This window comes from Ctenopharyngodon idella, chromosome 8, assembly GCF_019924925.1.
Source record: "Ctenopharyngodon idella isolate HZGC_01 chromosome 8, HZGC01, whole genome shotgun sequence".
In the NCBI taxonomy this organism is placed as follows: Eukaryota; Metazoa; Chordata; class Actinopteri; order Cypriniformes; family Xenocyprididae; genus Ctenopharyngodon; species Ctenopharyngodon idella.
In genome coordinates this window covers 25,057,316-25,076,538 of record NC_067227.1, presented here as the reverse complement: position 1 = coordinate 25,076,538, position 19,223 = coordinate 25,057,316, and the positions used below count along the sequence as shown (strand labels likewise).

The 19,223-nt window shown below is 36.3% G+C and overlaps 4 protein-coding genes across 5 annotated transcripts; 2 read left to right on the top strand and 2 right to left on the bottom strand.

Moving 5' to 3' along the window:
- Positions 1-1,677: 1,677 nt before the first annotated feature.
- Positions 1,678-4,295, bottom strand: mrps36 (mitochondrial ribosomal protein S36). 2 transcript variants are annotated; one of them, XM_051903640.1, is made up of 5 exons: positions 4,154-4,295; positions 3,276-3,344; positions 2,805-2,868; positions 2,332-2,540; positions 1,678-2,116 (listed from the first exon to the last, which is right to left on the bottom strand). In XM_051903640.1, the coding sequence occupies exons 2-5, from the start codon at positions 3,324-3,326 to the stop codon at positions 2,099-2,101; spliced, it is 342 nt and encodes a 113-aa protein (XP_051759600.1). In that variant the 5' UTR covers positions 3,327-3,344; positions 4,154-4,295; the 3' UTR covers positions 1,678-2,098. The 2 variants fall into 2 exon arrangements, with proteins under 2 accessions (XP_051759600.1, XP_051759601.1); XM_051903641.1 differs by having other exon boundaries at positions 3,276-3,341.
- cenph (centromere protein H) lies at positions 4,292-6,603 on the top strand. The gene is made up of 10 exons (XM_051903638.1): positions 4,292-4,440; positions 4,544-4,669; positions 4,850-4,905; positions 4,995-5,031; positions 5,135-5,203; positions 5,293-5,349; positions 5,436-5,499; positions 5,622-5,673; positions 5,874-6,031; positions 6,154-6,603. The coding sequence occupies exons 2-10, from the start codon at positions 4,554-4,556 to the stop codon at positions 6,238-6,240; spliced, it is 696 nt and encodes a 231-aa protein (XP_051759598.1). The 5' UTR covers positions 4,292-4,440; positions 4,544-4,553; the 3' UTR covers positions 6,241-6,603.
- Positions 6,604-6,878: 275 nt separating this feature from the next.
- pola2 (polymerase (DNA directed), alpha 2) lies at positions 6,879-12,960 on the bottom strand. The gene is made up of 19 exons (XM_051903619.1): positions 12,814-12,960; positions 12,465-12,579; positions 12,144-12,268; positions 11,916-12,001; positions 11,763-11,820; positions 11,393-11,502; positions 11,004-11,197; positions 10,570-10,658; positions 10,261-10,413; positions 9,319-9,381; positions 8,972-9,026; positions 8,766-8,890; positions 8,557-8,595; positions 8,391-8,464; positions 8,196-8,304; positions 7,811-7,917; positions 7,510-7,566; positions 7,252-7,378; positions 6,879-7,147 (listed from the first exon to the last, which is right to left on the bottom strand). The coding sequence occupies exons 2-19, from the start codon at positions 12,544-12,546 to the stop codon at positions 6,995-6,997; spliced, it is 1,806 nt and encodes a 601-aa protein (XP_051759579.1). The 5' UTR covers positions 12,547-12,579; positions 12,814-12,960; the 3' UTR covers positions 6,879-6,994.
- A 4-nt stretch (positions 12,961-12,964) lies between these two features.
- dimt1l (DIM1 dimethyladenosine transferase 1-like (S. cerevisiae)) lies at positions 12,965-17,593 on the top strand. Its single transcript, XM_051903637.1, has 12 exons — positions 12,965-13,162; positions 13,825-13,898; positions 14,053-14,139; positions 14,221-14,282; positions 14,379-14,472; positions 15,457-15,506; positions 15,642-15,765; positions 15,904-15,996; positions 16,078-16,142; positions 16,238-16,301; positions 16,805-16,911; positions 17,016-17,593. The coding sequence occupies exons 1-12, from the start codon at positions 13,105-13,107 to the stop codon at positions 17,056-17,058; spliced, it is 921 nt and encodes a 306-aa protein (XP_051759597.1). The 5' UTR covers positions 12,965-13,104; the 3' UTR covers positions 17,059-17,593.
- Positions 17,594-19,223: the final 1,630 nt, after the last annotated feature.

Genomic DNA, 19,223 nt, shown 5'->3' with positions numbered 1-19,223 from the left:
CGATTACAGAAGCTGATTGAAATGGATCCATAGATGCTATTATTCCTTGACGAGATAGAAAGCACTACGAAGAGTTTGTTATCTCTGTCAATCTTTTTTGTTCAGATGTTTTCAGTGTCTGTACGTCAAGCAGAGAACTTTATCATGCACAAATGTAGTACTTGGTGCTCATATAAAAAGTTTTTTTATTTTCATACTTAAAGTCTCTGTGCTCCTACTATTCTGTATTAGTAATTTTTATAAATGAAACAGTGAACTTCAGCTAGATTTGCTGAAGTAAATTGACAGTAATTTTACCCCCAAATGTTTTGCATATTGTTTCATTTTAAAAACAAGCTAAAATACCAGAATGTACAGGTTGTTTTGACCTATAGAAGTAAATGTTTTACATCTTAAAACTATTGAGAAAAGTTTGGTAAAGTGGATGTGTGTGTTTTATTATGTATTTAATTTAGACATTTTAAAGAATTAGTAAATGGAGGTTTTTACATTCAACCATGGACCATTGTCCAAATGGTAAAACTTGTGAATAAAACCAACAAATCCTATAAATGTATATCCATATATACAGACAATCATAACATTTAATTACAGAATTATTCAGATATCTCTATTGTTTATAAAATATGTACATATAATTGTATTGCTTTTTGGTTGGTTTTTCATTATTTTGTATTTTTGTTGTACTTTATTACTTGGTGTAAAAAGCTCCAGAAATAAAAGCTCTGGAAACAAATGTGGTCACTTGATTGAAAACATCCTGCTTAATTATGTTAAAGTCCCCCTGTAGTCATTGATTTTATCCCTTAAAACCCATCTTTGATTATATATTTAAAAGTTTTATCCTGTAAAAAAAATTCTTCATGAAAAAAATAGCTTGAATGTAACTGCACCCTTGCCTCATTTAGTATATGCAGATCTATGAATATGCTAATTAGCCCCACCTCCATTCGCTCACGCCCGGCTGCCAGCACAGAGATGAACTCGGTCAACTTACTGAGGTAAACGCTGCACAATGGTATCATATTTTACAACGTCAGACAGACAACGGTAATAAATATGATTAGCCTTTGGCATGACTGTTATCAAACAGCTAATAATGTGTTGCTAATGTTGCACAAACCATGTTCCCGTTCGCGAGTCAGACAGCTGTCTTCTAAAAATCAGTATCCTTAGAGACGCTTTGAACATCAGCGGAGAAAGGCATATAGTTCATCATAACATTGTTATATACATCATAAATAAACATTTTACATATTACTAAATATACACGATTTTTCATAGCAACAGAAAAATATACCAGGATGGCTTTTTGAGACTCTCCTGCTTCAGATTGGTCATAGTTAATGATATGCTAAAGCCCGCTGGCACATTGATGTGATTGGTTACAAGCTAGTTTATGACATCAGAAACACCAGCAATTTCAATACGCGTTTTTGAAACTGTCTTAAGATTACTGCAGTTTTAAAGATAAAATACTCAGCAATGGTGTTGACTTATGAATTTGCACATGGTGTGTCTTAAAGCATATTAAAAACACCACATAGACATACTGTATAAACAACATTAAAAGCTTCATTTTCACCGCAGAGGGTCTTTAAGTTAAAAAACAAAAACAAAAACAGAAATGGTGGTTATGATTAGATAAGGTAGGAAAATACAAATGAAAACACAAACTTTCAAAAATTAGTAAACATTTTAATTGTTCAGGTACTCGTAGTGATCCACTTTGTTCAGAAACCTGTAGAATATGCTGGCACTCAGTGCTTTTCACTGAATTCAGAATATATAATAAAATGGAAGAAGAAATTCATCAACTACGTTCTTGATGATCAGAAGAGGTGCTGGCCAGAGTGGCCAATACAACACAGATGGTTTGAAGAATAAGAAGGCAAAGAGTTTTGCATTTTAATGTAAATACAGAGCACTTGAATAATAAAACAACCAATTGTAGGCTTTACAACTGTCAAATGATAATCTGTATGTACAATGTAACTATAATTTATTTAGATGACATATTATGAACTCCTCTTATGCTGAGAAAAAAAAATAAGTCAGTCAACGGATTTCGGAGTCTGAATAAACTGTACCAGACAAGTCACTCTGGTCCACCTCGCTGCAAGAGAGAAAACAAGCTATGGTCAGTGGTTTGTCCATATTCTGATCTATTTTTGTTCTTAACATTACAAATGCGTTTATATTTCTCTAAAGTCCAGAACAGAGCAGATTTAGAAGACTGTTAAAAAATGAAATGAAATGCGTTCTTTCAAATGTAAATGTACTGATTCTGTCTTTTCAAATGGTGATCTGTAAAAACAAATAAACACTAACCTGGATGTAGTCCATTTCATCTAATGCAAGGGTTCTTCTGCGGTATTTCTGAGGGAGATCTTTAACTACAGAGACGCTGTCAGGGGTGCCCGGCAGTCGGCTGATGGGTCCCGGTGGTCTGGGAGGAGGTGATATTGACGTTGCAGGTGGAGGTGCGGATGGGGAGATCTGTGGGAGACTGGCTGTAAGAACCTTCAGTGCCTCTTGTACTGGAAACAGCACAAAAAAATTGTTAACAACAAACTAGTAATGCAGACTTCGAAGTTTGCTACCAAGTAGGCTAAACATCTACCACAATGGAAAGTAGGTAAAAAATTAATGTTTGGCCTCTTAAAATGTACTACACCTATTATGAGGAGCAGTTTGGAGTGCTTCTAATGCATTACACAAATAAAAATGATGCATTTCACAGAGTAACAGATGAATTACATTCAACTGCAAAAATATAGGCAATATATAGGCTTATTACTGACCATTTGGCCTAGGGACACTCTTTCGATCTGGAAATTTAATTAAAGGTGCATGAGGTCGCACAACCTGCAAAGGAACAAATGTAATGAGAAAAATTAAACAAAACAGTTCTGCTTAGCGACTTATCTACGCTTAATTTTAAAAGACTGAACAACCATAGACAGTTATGAACACAATTTTAATATTTAGGTACTGCGTTTTATTGCATTTACTATACATAATGCTTAACGCATGGATGAGATGATATTGTGTTTTATAGGAGTCAAATAAAGCGATAGACAGAGAGGAAACTTGGTCTGTCCACAAGGGCATCTGTCAAACCATTGAAATCAGTGCATTTTGTGAAGTAAAAGCACTCAAGATCAACATTACTGAATACTATGCGGATAAGAGACTATCGTTTCAACAACGAGCTCAAATGAGCGATATGTCACAGCAAAATGAACGGTATTCAGGCTGATGCAAGTGTTTACCTGCACGACCCGACTGGCAGCTGCCATCTTGCCACTCACTTTGCTTCCCATGACGACATCCGATCACTGCTTCCGGTTCAAACATATCGACAAGACCACAAAGTGAAGACATTAGCAACCTGAAGAGGGCACTGTTGTATTATAACTTAAAGGACAAACGCGGCAAACATTGGATGGGAAGTCTGAGTCATTTCCGCGAATCGGTTCTTTTGAACAGTTCGTGTAAAAGAACTGGTTCAAAAATAAATTTTGCCCGTTTTACTACGTGTGATCGTTTGCCTTTAAAAATCATGTTTTAATAATAAAACTAGTAGTAATGATGACGATGATGATAATAATAATAAAAATGCTACAGCCAATTCTGTTTCATATGCGTGTTGATAAAACTGTCATACAAACAAGTCGCGAACGCATTGTTCAGACCAATTTTGCGAACCGGCTCAAATGATTCACTGAAAAGATTCGACCCAAAAGAAGGGTTTACATTTGGCAACCAGACGAGGGCATGTAAGGACTATCATATAAGACAATTAATGCTTAAATATCGCTTTAATTATCCAGAAGTAACTGCATTTGTTATGTTCGAGTCTGTAGCAGAAAAGCTGTCACATTAGTTGCATCAGTAAATCATAGTGAATGAACTTGAAACAGTCTGTCAATTTATTCACATATACATGCGAATTAATCGAATTCATGAGCTTTGATGTCATACATCAATAATACATTACTGCAGAAAAAAAGCAAACTTAATTCACTGTACCATTACCCTAGCTCACCTGCTAATATTCATTACAAGTGGTTCTGCCTTTAAAATAGCGTTACATTTAAAATATATAGAGCCGCGCTTCATAATAAGCACAATAAACATGCATTCTTACCATCAATACGCTATCTAGTAGTGCAATATAACCTTATTTTTCCATGTTGACCTCCGAAACACATTAATGACAGTGGCCTGTGACGGCCAATCCTTTATTTCTGCTCATGCTTAGTTTGGTGCAGGTGGGCGGGGTTTCGCGGATCACCAAGTCACATGACTGTCACGTGGCGCCACAACTTCCTGGCGGCAGTTTCGGACAGGATTGCAGTTGCGCGGCTTGGAATCTTGTAGCGAAAAAGTAATATTAGTAAACAAAAACATCAAGAGCAAGAACCGGAAGCGACAGTAAGTGAGACGAGTTGTTTACATATACTCACTTTGTGAGTGTAATCTTTTTAAACCCTTAGTTCCAGTAATTCCAGTATTTTTTTTTTTAATTTCTGCACAGGCATGCAAAGATGAGTTCCAGTAATCATGATGGACCCTCTTCAGATAGTGACCCTGCTGAAACGAACAACAGCTTGCCAGATCCGTCGTCAGCTTCTGACGGAGTGACACCCACACGTTTGCTAAAGTGATTTTCCATTCTTTCGTTTGTTTTATTTGTATGATTTGTTGTTATAGTAGTGCACCAATGCGTAGAGTACAAATTAACAGTACTACTACTGTTATGTACTACGCATTATATATACAGTATGTAATAGATAAGTGTAACTATGCTCATTCTGTTTCTTGTATGTCTTGTTTTTTCAAGAATGAAAGAAATAATGGAAAATCAGTGTTTTGAAATGAATGTTAAAGTCAGCATGGGTAAGCTAAATTTATTTGTGAACAAACAAAACACTTGTGTAAATATTAACCACTAATAATTAACATAATGCGCTTTGTTTAATTCTTAGGAAAACACAAAGAGTCACATGAAGCTGAAGGAGATCTGTACGTGTTCGAAATGCACATTTATGAATACATCTGTATGTATATACTGTTATAAAATACTGTTATAAAATAACCCGACATTCATCTTTTTACCAATCTGTAGATCCAAGTATGAAAGTGCAATAGAGCAGGCAAGACTCTCATACTTCAACAAGACACTGGTATTAAACAGGTAAAGATGCTGTGGTATCAAGCTTCTTTTTGCAATACAATCTCTGATGGTGTCCAAGTTAAAATGTTTTTTGTGTGTGTGTGTTCTAGAATGCAGATTTGGAATGCCATCATTGAAAAGATGATTCAGAATGATGCAGATGCCGAGTGAGTGAATCTTAATTTAAATAAATCTAATCCATGTAGTCTGATATCCAGTTGTCCTAACAGTAATCTGAACTTTCATCATACAGGGCACTAAAGGAACTGACCAATCAGAACACTGAGCTCTGTGAAAAGACCATGAAAATTATAAAGGTGGGACCTTCCCTGTTCTGCTATAGGTTTTAGATAAAATCATTCTCATATTTATGAATAATTCCATTTCTAAACAGTTTTATGGCCATACAATGCTTAATTACTGATCCTGTTTTATCCAGGAAACACGAGAGCTTCAGGACCAGATCACGGATATTCAAAAGGAAAGACTTGGTACTTACTAAGACCCAGATGGAATCATACAGACTTTTCATACACATTTTCTTCTAATGAAAGTTTTTTTAAGCTTGTTTAATGTTATATTTTGACAAGATGATGGGTCAAATTGTTTTAAAACCTAAGAAAAAGCTGCATTCACATTTTCAATATGCGAGTTAGTAGAAAACAACCGTATCTCATTCATGTTTTCCTAGACCTAAAAGGACAAATTAAGAAAAAAATGCTGGAGATAAATGAGTTGAAACAGGTGAAGGAAAATCAGGGAGAGGTTCAGCAGAGAGCCAAGGAAAGAGCTGAAGCGGTTCTACAGAAATACCAGAAAGTCACCACCATTTTACAAAATGTGCTCCGGGTACGTGGCTTCTCAGTGTTTGCTTGTTTACTTCTCATCATTCTTATTTAATCTGTCTTGCTTTGTTTTTTAGGATCACTATGCATTTTGAACCTCTTTGTTATAAAAATCTTGTTTTTCAGGGAATTATACTGGCCAGTAAAGTCAACTGGAGAGATGATCCAAAATTAAGAGACATTGCGATGGGACTAGAAAACATACCTAACTAATGAGGACCTATTTGAACACAGTTCTCTGATTAATGTATATACTTCACCTGTTAAAGTGCTCACTGTTACCATGTTCAGTGTAATGTTTTTCTTGTACATTTATGTTGAGAGCTATGGCAAGGATGTTTCACTGAAACGTGCACAATGTATAGTTAAGCTTTTCATAACAGCTCATTTTGTTTTTATATATATATAATATAGACTAGAGAATATTTTAGAGACATATTTTTATCTGTAAATGGAGTTCATCTAATATCTCTCACATTCAGGATGTGAGAGATATTAGATGAACTCCATTTACAGATAAAATTACCTTTTTAAAATAAAGTTCAAACTGATCCTTAATAAAAAGTAATGAAACCATGTCAACAACTAGTTTTACTTCTGTAATGTCATGCATTTGAGTGAAACAGGTTATTCAATAAGGAAATGGTTGTTGCATGATGGAGAGACCTGGATGCCTTAATGGCTAGTTGGCTTTTTAATAGCGTGTGCGGTCTGCCATTACAAGAGCCGAATCTTTTTTTTAATTTTCATTAAATAATACAGATAATTTTTTGCACTGATAAATCATTAACAATAGGGAATGTGCAAGATCAGATTCTTTTAAACATAACTAGACATTAACTGGACAAAACTGCCTTTTACAAAGTATTTTATTTTCCAGCCACTTTAAGTGAAAAGATTTAATACAGACATAAAAAAATACAGACATGATTTAATAAAGTTCAAGCAATAGAAAAGGTATATTGTATCATATTTTCACCACCTGTCCTGCTATACATGGGCTCACTCTCTTCCCATCCACCAGCACAGGGTTCGGCTGAATAAATAACCGTCCGTAAGTCCCGCCCACCTGTCCTTTAGTGAGACGGCCAGGATTGACACATACACAACCAATCACATCCTGGGAAATAATGGCAAATTTGTTTCCAGTCAGAATTGAAATTGGAACATTTTTTGTTATGGTATATAAATAACAGAAACTTTTCTGAAATGTGATTGATTTACCTTGATGAAATACCGAAGTTCAGAAGGAACGATGAGAACATCAGGTGTGAGGTTCATTTGGCTGAATTGTTGAAACTTCTCATAATCCATGTTGACTTCCTCCGCAGGAGGATAGAGAGGATAGTAGCTAAAAGAACAATTAAACTGAAGATTTACAACTGTATATCACAGGAGCAGCAAAGAATACAGACAAACAACATTTTACTACTACTCAAGCCAGAGGAAATTTCATTTAAAGATGAGAAATGTTCTACAAACCTCCTCTGGGTCAACATGTGTTTCATGATCCTTGAGAAACGTTCTGTGCCAGTGCCACTGCAAAAATGGTAATGACAAATCAGTGCTTGTGTGCACTTATTCTTCTGAAGCAGTCTTTTTTTTTTTTTTTTTTTTTAATTCAATGACATCAAAGAAATAATGAATCAGAAATGACTATAAAACAGTACATTTTATACAAAAGTTCATTTACTCTTGTTCCTAAAGTAGCCACAGTGTAAATTTACATGTCAGTTGTAGATTGTTTTCAAGCTACAATCACCAGTTGGTTCAGTGGTATTACCTGCTGATCTCTTCAGCTCCCATATGAAACACAATGTCTGTAGATGTCAGGCCAAAAGTCACATTACCAATGAGGAGCGTGCAGGGGTCACTCGCTAAGGTCACTCTCTAAGGGTGGAAAATGAGAATTGCATTATATGGACTCACAGAAATGGATTTTTGTCCTAAAAATCTTCATTTGTGTTTATCTGAAGAAAGAAAGTCATATGCATCGGGGACGGCATGATGGTGAATAAATGATGAGAATTTTCATTTTTGGGTGAACTATCCCTTTAAGTTTGCCCTGAATCACACTAATAGATAAAATATTAATCACCAGCAGTTAAGAATAAAAAAGGATGGCCAATTAAATCAAAATGAACAGAGATTTTAGCTAATCATCTTACCGCTGTATCATCTTTGCTGAGGTTGGTCAGGTTGAAGGGTGGCTGAGGATAAATGTAGTGATGATGGACATCCCTCTGAGACGGCACAAACACCAACCTGCATCCCGACCTATAATAGAAGAATGCAAGCGTTGAAAACATAATTATACATTGGAGAGTCTAGAAAGCTGTGAGAAAAACTAGACACACACACACCCTTTGGTTCCTTCCACTATGCTGTCCACACATCTCTTGAAGATGGATTCAAATGTTTCTGTTACCTGGTTTTTCTGTTAAAAAGGTAGAAAATCAAGTGCTTAAATTTGTGGCCATTATGAAAAATTGTTATAGGAATTTCAAATCCATACAAAATCTGGTTTACCTCAATCTGCTCATGTTTGGAATCAACAAATGGCCCAAACTATGAGAGAAATAAACAGTTAATTACTAGCCAAAATTTCAGATTCAAATACATGTTTAAATGTCCAGAAAAGCAGTCATACTGCGAGATAAATTAGGTTTTATCATAACAAGCTGCTCTTTGGACTAAAAAAAAAAAAAACACAGAAATGGGCGTGAAGCTGTACCCACCAGAATGCATACATCAGGACGATCTTTATTGATGATAGTTATGAGGTCAATCAGAGGGTCATAGGTCAGACTTTCAGAGGGGGTGTACGGTCCACAAGCCATCATGACCATCACAGGCTCAGACACTGAAAAAGTGTGTTATGAAGGGTTTAATGTGAGCCATGATCTCATCAGGGATGTTCTTGATACATTTTCACCAATCTTACCTTCATCCATTTCCTGTTTCACTTCAGATGTGCAGTAAAAAGGCAGGGGAATACCCTAGTGGACAAACAAATCATTTAATAAATATCATAATTCAATAAATTGTAAACTTAACCTAAACCAGGGGTTCCCAACCACAGTCCTGGAGGCCCCCAAACAATGCATGTTTTCCATGTCTCCTTAATCAAACACACCTGATTAAGACCATCAGCTCATTAGTAGAGACTCCAAGACCTGAAATGGGTGTGTCAGATAAAGGAGAGATGCAAAATGTGCAGTGTTGGGGGGCCTCCAGGAACGTGGTTGGGAACCACTGGTCTAAACTAAAAAGGGTAATAGTGAGAGATACCTCGTACAGTTTGGTAGCTACAAACTTCTCCCCAGAGGGATTCATACCTTCCATGACAACAACCTACAAAAAAAAAACAAGAGTAAAAGAATATATGCCAGACACACTGCCTGGTAATAACTAGAGATGGGGAAAAATACATTCTCTAATACATCACTATTCATTCTCAAATGACTTTTATCTACTAAAACTATAATGAGAATTTTAAAATGCCCCTATGATGCTTTTTCAGATATTACCTTTCATGTAGTATGTAATATAGCCGTTTGTGAATGTAAAAGGTCGGCATAGTTTCAAAGATCAAAGTGCGCAATAAATGTTATTGTCTTCCAAAAGAATAAGTTATTGTTTTCCAAAGGAAAGAACCCGATTCTAAACTATTTGAAACGAGTTGACTGTTCAGTCTTCCTGCACGAACCAATGTAGGTTTGTAATAAATTTGCATAATGCCAGCCTATAGTCTTCACTGGCTGCCCGCAAACAACATCTAGAAGAAGCTATTTTATGTGCTGCAAAAGCAAATCCACTTTGCACGCACTTCTGGACCTGAAATTCAGATATTCAGAAATTCAATGAATGTTTAGTTTCCGACACGCGCTATAAGAGGTAGACCAGTCATAACAGACTGGGCCATCTGACCAATCAGAGCAGAATCGGCTCTCAGAAAGGAGGGGTTTAGAGAGACCGAACCATTTCAGACACTGTGAGAAAAGAGCTGATGCTGCAATGTATATTATGAGAAAATTAAAGTGTTTTTTTGATCTTGGATGCATGTAAACCTATTGTAACAAATTTAGGAGCCTTTAAAATAAAGTAGCATAACAGGGGCACTTTAAATTAAAATGATTAATAATATAATATTACTTAGCAATAAGTTAAAATCAAACATAAAAGAAAAGGAAAAAAGCAGTATGTGCATCAAATCATAGGTTTATATCTCACCTGTCCAGGGAAGAGTGAGAACTCTATGAGCTCGGACAGATCCACAGGCACCTGTCTGCCTCCCTGTTCCTGTCCGGCCTCCAGCAGCACAGACTGGGCATTGAGCTTCCCGTTACTGTCACAACACACCTGCCCCAGTACTGTGATGCTATCCTGCAGGAAAGAGAGTGAGATCAAGGCTAATCAATTCACCAAAATGGACACACATACTCCAAAATGAACTTTTGCACACCAGCCATAAATATGTTCTTTTTTTATCACTTGGACAACTGAATTATTGAGCCGTTATGATGATATCTGTGCTTGTACCTGAACAGGTAGTGAAACTGGAGAGAATTCCTCTATGTTAAAATGACTCCGCAATTCCTCTCCAAGCTCTTCAATCTTTTCAGTCAGAACTACAGACAAGATGGAGAACATAAATAAATATATACGAATATATAAAGAGACAGTCTGTATGTATCATGCAATTTACATACAATTTGTAAACATATAAAATGACAATTTATATGTCATGCAGCAACAACAACAAAACGAATTTACTTCCTGCCATGTATGTTGAAGTGTTTCAGCAATTGTCATACAAAACAATCATATAATAATATTTGAATATTTATATATATATAATATTTGAGTCAGTGCAGCAATGAGAACATGGGACAGTTGTGGCCTGATGGTTAGCGCGTCAGACTTGTAAGACTTGGCTACACGACACACCACTTTTTTCACTTTCATGTACTCACCATCCCGCACATCTCTAAGTCTCTGGAACATATATTTGTAGCTGCTGATGAGTGAATTCTCTCCTCCTTCTAGGATCTCCACCCTCACACTGGTCTGTCCTTTACCCGTCCAGCGTGGACCCTGTACTTCCCCAAACGACGAAACCACCTCTCCTCGTCCCCCACGCATGCCATATTTTTGAGAAGGCGTTGCACTACAAAAACAAATAAAACAACTTTACGTTAGATTAAATGTATTATATCATCTTGAAATGAAAAGACATCAGATTCAGATTGCCATGATAATTTTTCCATGTTTTCTTTAGGGTGATTTTGTTAATGGTTTGTTTGCCTTATAAAGACCTCATATATTCAAAGATATCTTAATAGAAGTTTGGTGAATTGGTTACCTTGGTGAGAAGCTGGCAGGTGACAGCATTAGACTGGGACTGGCGAGTCGGGCCACACCTCTCTTGGACTGAGGATGTTCTGGGGTTGTCAACGCTCGCTTCTGAGAGCCCTGCGGTAACACACGGATGAAGACAGTAATACATTTACATTTCTTACCAATCCAGTTACAAAGAAAGTACATTTCAATATATTGCAAATTACAGCATTTCAGCAGGTCAAATAAAAGTTGGGTTAGAGGACAAAATGAGATTTACTTTTAATAGCTGAGCTATACAGTACTTTCCCATTTGGAGCCAATAATGCATTTCTATCAGTGCATCTACATTTCCATCAAGTCTCCCCTATTAATCTGTGTCCCATTTTTCTCACCTTGGCCGGTGTTGAATAGGCATCCAACAAGTTCTCCTCTTCCTCTTCTGCTCGGATTCTATGCAACTCTGTTAAGAAGACCACTGTGAACATTTAGGGCAAAAAAAAATGAATAAGATTAAACCTAGTGATGGTTAGAGCTAAAAAGGATACAGTTCCTGGATAGAGTTGATGTCTCTAGTCTTGTTAAACTGGCTTCCCTTTGTTGAGCCTTTTGACTTTTTCTTCTTGTTCAGTATCTGTAAGAAGTATATAAGCAGTATGCAAATCAGGCAGGGAAACATAGGGTATCTTATTTATTAAGGCATCTCAAGAGATCCCAGAAAATCTGTGCTGCAGTTGACATGCAGCAGTATTTGTTTATAATGGCATTGTACTAACTTCATGTTCAAACTGGTCCAGGTTCTCAAGAGTGAGCGGCAGCTGGTCTTTAGAGGCGCTGAAAGCAAACCACTCGCATACAATATCATCCCCCTTCAGCCTGTGACACACACACTGCTCCAACACTACAAGGTACAAGAGGGGTGTGTGTGGGGTGTGTTATATATATATAAAAGCACATATTAATCTTTAATTTTTTATCATTATGTCACGTTAACAATATTATAATATTATATATATATATATATATATATATATATATATATATATATATATATATAAACGTCCATAAAAACAATAAATAAGAAACTTGACGTTTACGTTTGTCCACAGTGTCATCGTTGAAGGCTATGTTGAAAGTGTCCAGTTCAGACTTGATGTCCTCTGCAGTGACTGATGCCATTGTTGTTTCCGCTGATTTTCAAATATGAAATATCTGTAAGCAAAAACAGAAACGCCCTCAAGATATAAACGTTCCGAATCACACATTTCATCAATCGCAATTGTAAAAGAGCGAACTTTTAGAGTCTCACTAAATAAAACACTGAAATGGCGCTAAACATAATAACTTAACCTAATTTGCTTTCTAAATACAATTTTATTCAGCTGAAGACAGAGCTCGAAATAAGCTATCTTCAACACAGATAATGCAATAATATAAAAAGATTACCTTCTATTTTAAAGTGAAAAATCAGCTGTCATATTCCTCAACAGTCTTTGCATCACGTTCGGATTGCCGCGAAAAAGTACCAGCAAAACAGCACTGAGAGATCACTTCCGGTTTCTCCACGCGTCCTCCAGGACGCCAGAGGGAGCTTGAGGCTGTCAACTGAATTTCCATCCGATCAGCTGAAAGGAACTAAAGCTTGGATGTGTTACACGTGCTTATAGTATCGTAAACGTATACTCACATTTGTACATTAAATTTCACTCTTTGGAAACTCAGACATTACTTATCAAAATGCCGAAGGTTAAAGCCGAGAAAAAATCTCGAAAACATCAGGAGGTGAAGAGTCAAGGTAGGTTTCCTTGAGATGTTTTGTACTGTATGCTGTCTGACGATTTAGTAAAGTCTGTTCTTATAGATCTGTAATGAAAGTTAAACATGTTATGAATTTCATTTGGATTAAGGGAGAACCTTTAGAAACCTGTCAACAACACGTCCAGGTCACATAATGGAAATTAAACCCATTTTTCTGACCATAGAACATTGTGACATTATTTACATACAGTTAAGCACATTTTCATGCCAAGTCCCATCACTGTAGCGCGTAATATACGTTTTACTTTTGATGTTATGAATATATATATATATATATATATATATATATATATATATACACACACTACACACACTACACACTACACACACTACACACTACACACTACACACACTACACACACACACACTACACACTACACACACACTACACACTACACACACACTACACACTACACACACACACACACACACACACACACACACACACACACACACACTATTTATGTGCTTAATTGTAATGACAGTAATATCAATTTTCTTTTCTTTTTTTTCAAAGATAGAACAAACAAACAAAAAACATTTGATGGGATTATGTTTTGAAAAAAATAAAATTGGTTAGAGTCCACCCATAAATGTTACGAGAAAAAAAAAAATTCTATGTTTCTTGGTGTGTTTCAGGAATTATGTTCAATACTGGTATTGGTCAACATATTTTGAAAAACCCTTTGATTGTCAACGCCATCATAGAGAAGGTCAGTAATGTGGATTGTGACTTTTTCTGGCAAATCTGTCATTTGCCTTTTAAAGAAAGTGACAGCTGAATGAGATTTCTAAATGTGTGACCACATTGTCATGGCACAATATAATCAGTGAGTGTATTGATTAAATACAAAAATATCTTTCCAGGCAGCACTACGACCGACAGATGTGGTTTTGGAAGTAGGTCCTGGAACTGGTAACATGACTGTCAAACTCCTGGAGAAAGCCAAGAAAGTAAATAAGTTACACTGAATGTTTATTGCTAGAGTTTAAGTAGTGATTAATTTCATTAACTTCATTTACTATAATTCAAAGGTTGTAGCATGCGAGTTGGACACCAGGCTTGTTGCTGAGCTTCAGAAAAGAGTCCAGTGCACGTAAATGTTTTTCATACACATTCATTTCTACCACTGTCAAAACCCTAGCAACAACTTAAGCATCTGTTTGATTGAAAAATCTGTTTTCTTGAACAGTCCAATGCAGAACAAGCTTCAGATCCTCATAGGGGATGTCCTAAAGGCGGAGCTCCCCTTTTTTGATCTGTGTGTGGCTAACTTGCCTTATCAGGTATTGGTTCAAAGATTTTTCTCTTTGGTTGCTGTAGATCTGTCTTCTGAGCCACTGGTAACACTATATTAAAGCGTTAGTTCACCCAAAAATGAAAATTCTGTCATTAATTACTCACTCTCATGTCGTTCCAAAGTTGTAAGACCTTCGTTCATCTTCAGAACACAACTTAAGATATTTTTTGATAAAATCCGATGGCTCAGTGAGGCCTGCATTGCCAGCAAGATAATTAACACTTTCAATGCCCAGAAAGCTACTAAAGATGTTTAAAACAGTTCATGTGACTTCAGTGGTTCAACCTTAATGTTATGAAGCGACGAGAATACTCTTTGTGCACCAAAAAAACAAAATAACGACTTTATTCAACAATATCTAGTGATGGGCGATTTCAAAACACTGCTTCATGAAGCTTCAAGGATTTACGAATCTTTTGTTTCAAATCAGTGGTTCGGAGCATGTATCAAACTGCCAAAGTCATGTGATTTCAGTAAACAAGGCTTTGTTACATCATGTTTTCAAAATTTCAATGGTTCACCACTGGGGGGCGTGACTTTGGCAGTTTGTCATTCGGCCCTGCTCTGCTTCATACTACAGTAACGTTAATAATCTCATCCATGAACATGATTTCTGCCCGAGTCCCATCAGATTCTTTTCTACCCGCTGTGAGGTGAAGACGACATCTCCCATGATTCTGCGCTGAATCTCGGCGTCATCAAGCTTTGTCTTTGTTTTGAATAGGTGACCTCCAGTGGCGTAAAAGTTACATGTTGTGCCTTTAAGCCTTGTCTGTGAAACCGGCCAATAAATACTTTTAATAACCATAGTGAATCAGAGTAGGACAAGAACAGGTTTTGGAAGAAGGATTGATGATGTATGGACTCATTATTTACATTTTGTTAATTTTAAACGAAAAAGGTACCAATGTTAACAAATTGAACCTTACCAAATCACAGGTATTCACACTGAGATTATTTTTCCCCCTAGATATCATCGCCTTTCGTGTTCAAACTGTTACTTCACAGGCCATTTTTTAGGTAAGAAATTGGATAAACTTTTTTTTTTTTGGCTGATTCAGTAAATGTGAGTGCAGTATAGAGTAAAAAACAATTCCTGCTGCCATCATATTGAGCGTTATGATTTCTTTCATTTACATTTTATGCTGTCTGTAGGTGTGCTGTGCTGATGTTTCAGAGGGAATTTGCCATGCGCTTAGTGGCTAAACCAGGAGACAAGCTATACTGCAGATTGTCCATCAACACACAACTCCTAGCCCGCGTGGATCATCTCATGAAGGTTTGGAGAGTCCTTCAGTTCATTAATTAGTTCATAAAGTTGACTGCTGCTTGAGAATGGATAAATCCTCAAGTCGGTGTGGAATGCATAGTTTGACATTGTCATATGTAAAGATACTGAAATGTTATGCTTATGAAGGTAGGAAAAAACAACTTCAGACCACCTCCAAAAGTAGAGTCCAGCGTGGTGAGGATAGAGCCCAAAAATCCTCCGCCGCCTATCAACTTCCAGGTAAGTGTCCTTAATTATAGTGTATACTGTCTGTGCAGTTACTGGAAATAATATAACAGAGTTTTTTTTCCACATTTAAAGGAATGGGATGGTCTTGTCAGAATTGCATTTGTCCGAAAGAACAAAACGCTCAGTGCTGCCTTCAAGTAAGACATCGCTAAATGGTGTTTTTGTTGAGTGATCAATAGTAATAAATTCAAGAAGCTGGCCAGTATTGATGTTTTTGTTTTTTTCAATGCAGGTCAGCTGCAGTTGAGCAATTACTGGAAAAGAACTACAGAATTCACTGTTCTCTGCACAACATAGTGAGTCTGCTTCACTTTGACTGCGTTCACACTGTCAGCCGAAATCAGATTATTTGTGTATCCGATTGGAATCTGATCTAAATGATTGACTAGCCACACTGTATATCACAACTGTTCAGATCCGATTTGTTTCATTTTACGAAATATCTGCGTTGGTTTCTATGCCAATGACGTTGCGTTAGTAGATATACAGTAGAAGTAAGTTGGAGGGGTTTGCAATGTTGTCTTACAAAATGAAAATGTGTTTCTGCAACAACTTCTGATGTTTATATGTTTATGTGGCGTGAGAAAGTGACAAGCAAAAAAGCTTTGCAAAATCCGAGCAATCAGATTTAATTTTTTTTTTTTTTTTTTTTTTTTGCAGTTCATACTTGCTAAATATTATTGGATATGCACAAAAAAATCAGATTTGGACTGACAGTCTGAACAAGGCTTTAGACACTTTAATTATACTTGACCTGGTACACAATTATATTAAAATACATTTCCAAATTGTATTGCAGGAATTACAACAGGACTTCAACATTGCTCAGAAAATTGATGGCATCCTTCAAGAGTCGAAGTTTAGTGAAAAGAGGGCACGCTCCATGGATATAGATGATTTCATGGTGTAAGTATGACACGCTTCACTTCATGAAAAATGCTTTTAAATGTTTTTTTTTTTTTTTGGACGGTTTCATTAAGCATCTTTTCTGCATCCATATTTTATGGTAGGCTTCTTCATGCATTCAACTCTGCCGGGATACACTTCTCCTAAGACTTAAGGAACAGGAACAGTTACTAGGTTGACAGGAAGTGAAGTCACAGTCTTCTCGGATTCTGGTTATTGCTTTTATTCATTTGAAGAAATGAATGGCATGTCTTTTCATTGGACATTCAGTGGGACACTCAATCTCTCAGGCTGGGAATTATTTGTGCCTTTGCTCAATGATGAAATATTTACGGACTTCTTTCTGAGGTAAAACTTTAGTTGTGTGCATGCTGACTGTTAAGAGGCTTTGAAGAGGACGTCTGTAATGGCTTCTTACAACTTTCAGCTTTATGTACTTTGCAGTTGTGAGTACACCAGTTTACTTTTCGTATAACTGATGTTGTTGTAGAGAATATTAGTCTTCATCCCCATCAGTCTCAGCAGTATACACACACACACACACACACACACACACACACACACACACACACACACACACACACACACACTGCTATCCTACCCATTACTGTTCAATACTGAACTGTCAAATTGAGATATAACCTGCTAACACTTCACAATAAAGTTCAGTTGGTTAACATTAGTTAATGTATTAAGTGTCATGAACTAATTGTTATCAACTAACAATAAGCAGCAATTTTTGCAGCATTTTTTATTTAGGTTAATGTTAATTTATAATTATACTAATTGCTAATTCAAGTTTGTTTATAATACATTAATTTGTATAAAAATTAAAATTTTATTAATAGATTAATAGATGCTGTAAAAGTATTATTTATTGTTAGCTATTGCATTAACTGTTAACAAGTTGAAACTTATTGTCAAGGTGTTACCTATAAATCTTTATTAACATTCTACCTACAGTTAATGTAACTATGTACACTTTGATGTGTAAATATAATTGCTAATTATGTAATAGGGGATTGACCTATTCTCAGATTCATTTAAGGCATGCTTCTTAGGAAGGTTTAGCTGTTCAAGTTCAGTAAAACCATGGAAAATCATATTTTGTGTTAAATCTGCATACAAATTTAAAAGAAACTTGAAAAAACTGTTTTGCTCACCATATGTGAGACTTTTCAGTAGTGTGTTTCTATTATGATTCACTTTGAACTGTTCAAAGATGCTTTCAGCTGCTTTAAGTTGTTCTGTCAAGCAGAGTTTCAGATCCTTTTGGTGTGGGAGGAAAGTTAAAGATGGAAATTTGAACTTGGGAAAAGTTGCTTTGATGCAACAGTTAATATGGTGAAGTTTTTTTTGCTGTATGATAAGCAACACTTGAGTTGGCACTAAAATGTTGAATACATTACTGGTGCAATGATTTGTTTTCACAAAGAAAATTTTAAAAGCTTTTGATTGTTATATTAGGTTGACAAATACTTTTTAGGGAGTTTATAAACACCGTACTCTGCATTATATTGAGTATGAAAACAAATGAATGACTTCAATGAGGCCTTTTTGTGCACCATGCTTAGGGTTGGGAACCGAGAACCGGTTCTCATCCGGAACCGGTAGTGTTTTTTGAAAAGAACCGGAACCGTGCAAGATTTCTAGGTTTCGGTTCCCAAAACGGTTCTGGTGTGATGGGTGGACGAAGTGCGGGGAGCTTCTTCTTTAATAGAGACATCTCACATCATGAATATTATAGCGATGAATGCACTGAAAAGCCCTCGCGCTACTCATATACGTCAGATTTCAATGCAGAGAGAGAGAGAGAGAGAGGTGCCCAAAGCTGCACGATTAATCTTTAAAGATCGCGTTCTCGATTTCATCACCCACATGATCTAATTCCTAAATGACAACGATTCGCCCGTGTATATTAACCTTTGACAAAAATAAAATCGCGACATTCAAATCTGCGTTCGCGCTGCCGTTGATCTAAAGAGAGTTGTCGTGTGTAGATATAAACCGCTTCACAAACAATCTTTTCAAACGCACAGTATCATTATTTCTGTGTGACAAATAGGTCTATTCCAATTATAACAGAAGTATACAAAAAGTTTATTATTCAGATAGAAACGCTGATGTTTATGTATAATAAATTACCTTCTGAAAGTAACTGGACTTCAAATAACGACTGTATCGATTGCATTGTTACGCCACTAGGTGGCAAAAAACTTACTGTTAAAAATGTGTCCATCACTGAATCATTCTTTCAGAAACAAGTCTTTATGAATCCAACTCACAAAAATACTGTTTCACCTGTCTGAATC

Bases quoted from the DNA above. Each gene is read 5' to 3' on its own strand.
- dimt1l (XM_051903637.1), top strand. From the start codon at position 13,105: ATGCCGAAGGTTAAAGCCGAGAAAAAATCTCGAAAACATCAGGAGGTG. The intron at 15,766-15,903 runs GTTTGGAGAGTC...ATGCTTATGAAG, and splicing joins GCGTGGATCATCTCATGAAG to GTAGGAAAAAACAACTTCAG. The intron at 16,143-16,237 runs GTAAGACATCGC...TTTTCAATGCAG, and splicing joins ACGCTCAGTGCTGCCTTCAA to GTCAGCTGCAGTTGAGCAAT.
- cenph (XM_051903638.1), top strand. From the start codon at position 4,554: ATGAGTTCCAGTAATCATGATGGACCCTCTTCAGATAGTGACCCTGCT. The intron at 5,204-5,292 runs GTAAAGATGCTG...TGTGTGTTCTAG, and splicing joins AAGACACTGGTATTAAACAG to AATGCAGATTTGGAATGCCA. The intron at 6,032-6,153 runs GTACGTGGCTTC...CTTGTTTTTCAG, and splicing joins TTTTACAAAATGTGCTCCGG to GGAATTATACTGGCCAGTAA.
- pola2 (XM_051903619.1), bottom strand. From the start codon at position 12,546: ATGGCATCAGTCACTGCAGAGGACATCAAGTCTGAACTGGACACTTTC. The intron at 12,002-12,143 runs GTTAGTACAATG...TACTTCTTACAG, and splicing joins TGGACCAGTTTGAACATGAA to ATACTGAACAAGAAGAAAAA. The intron at 8,596-8,765 runs GTGGGTACAGCT...TTTCTCTCATAG, and splicing joins GTCCTGATGTATGCATTCTG to TTTGGGCCATTTGTTGATTC.
- mrps36 (XM_051903640.1), bottom strand. From the start codon at position 3,326: ATGGGAAGCAAAGTGAGTGGCAAGATGGCAGCTGCCAGTCGGGTCGTG. The intron at 2,869-3,275 runs GTAAACACTTGC...GTTCCTTTGCAG, and splicing joins CTGCCAGTCGGGTCGTGCAG to GTTGTGCGACCTCATGCACC. The intron at 2,541-2,804 runs GTCAGTAATAAG...TGCTGTTTCCAG, and splicing joins GAGTGTCCCTAGGCCAAATG to TACAAGAGGCACTGAAGGTT.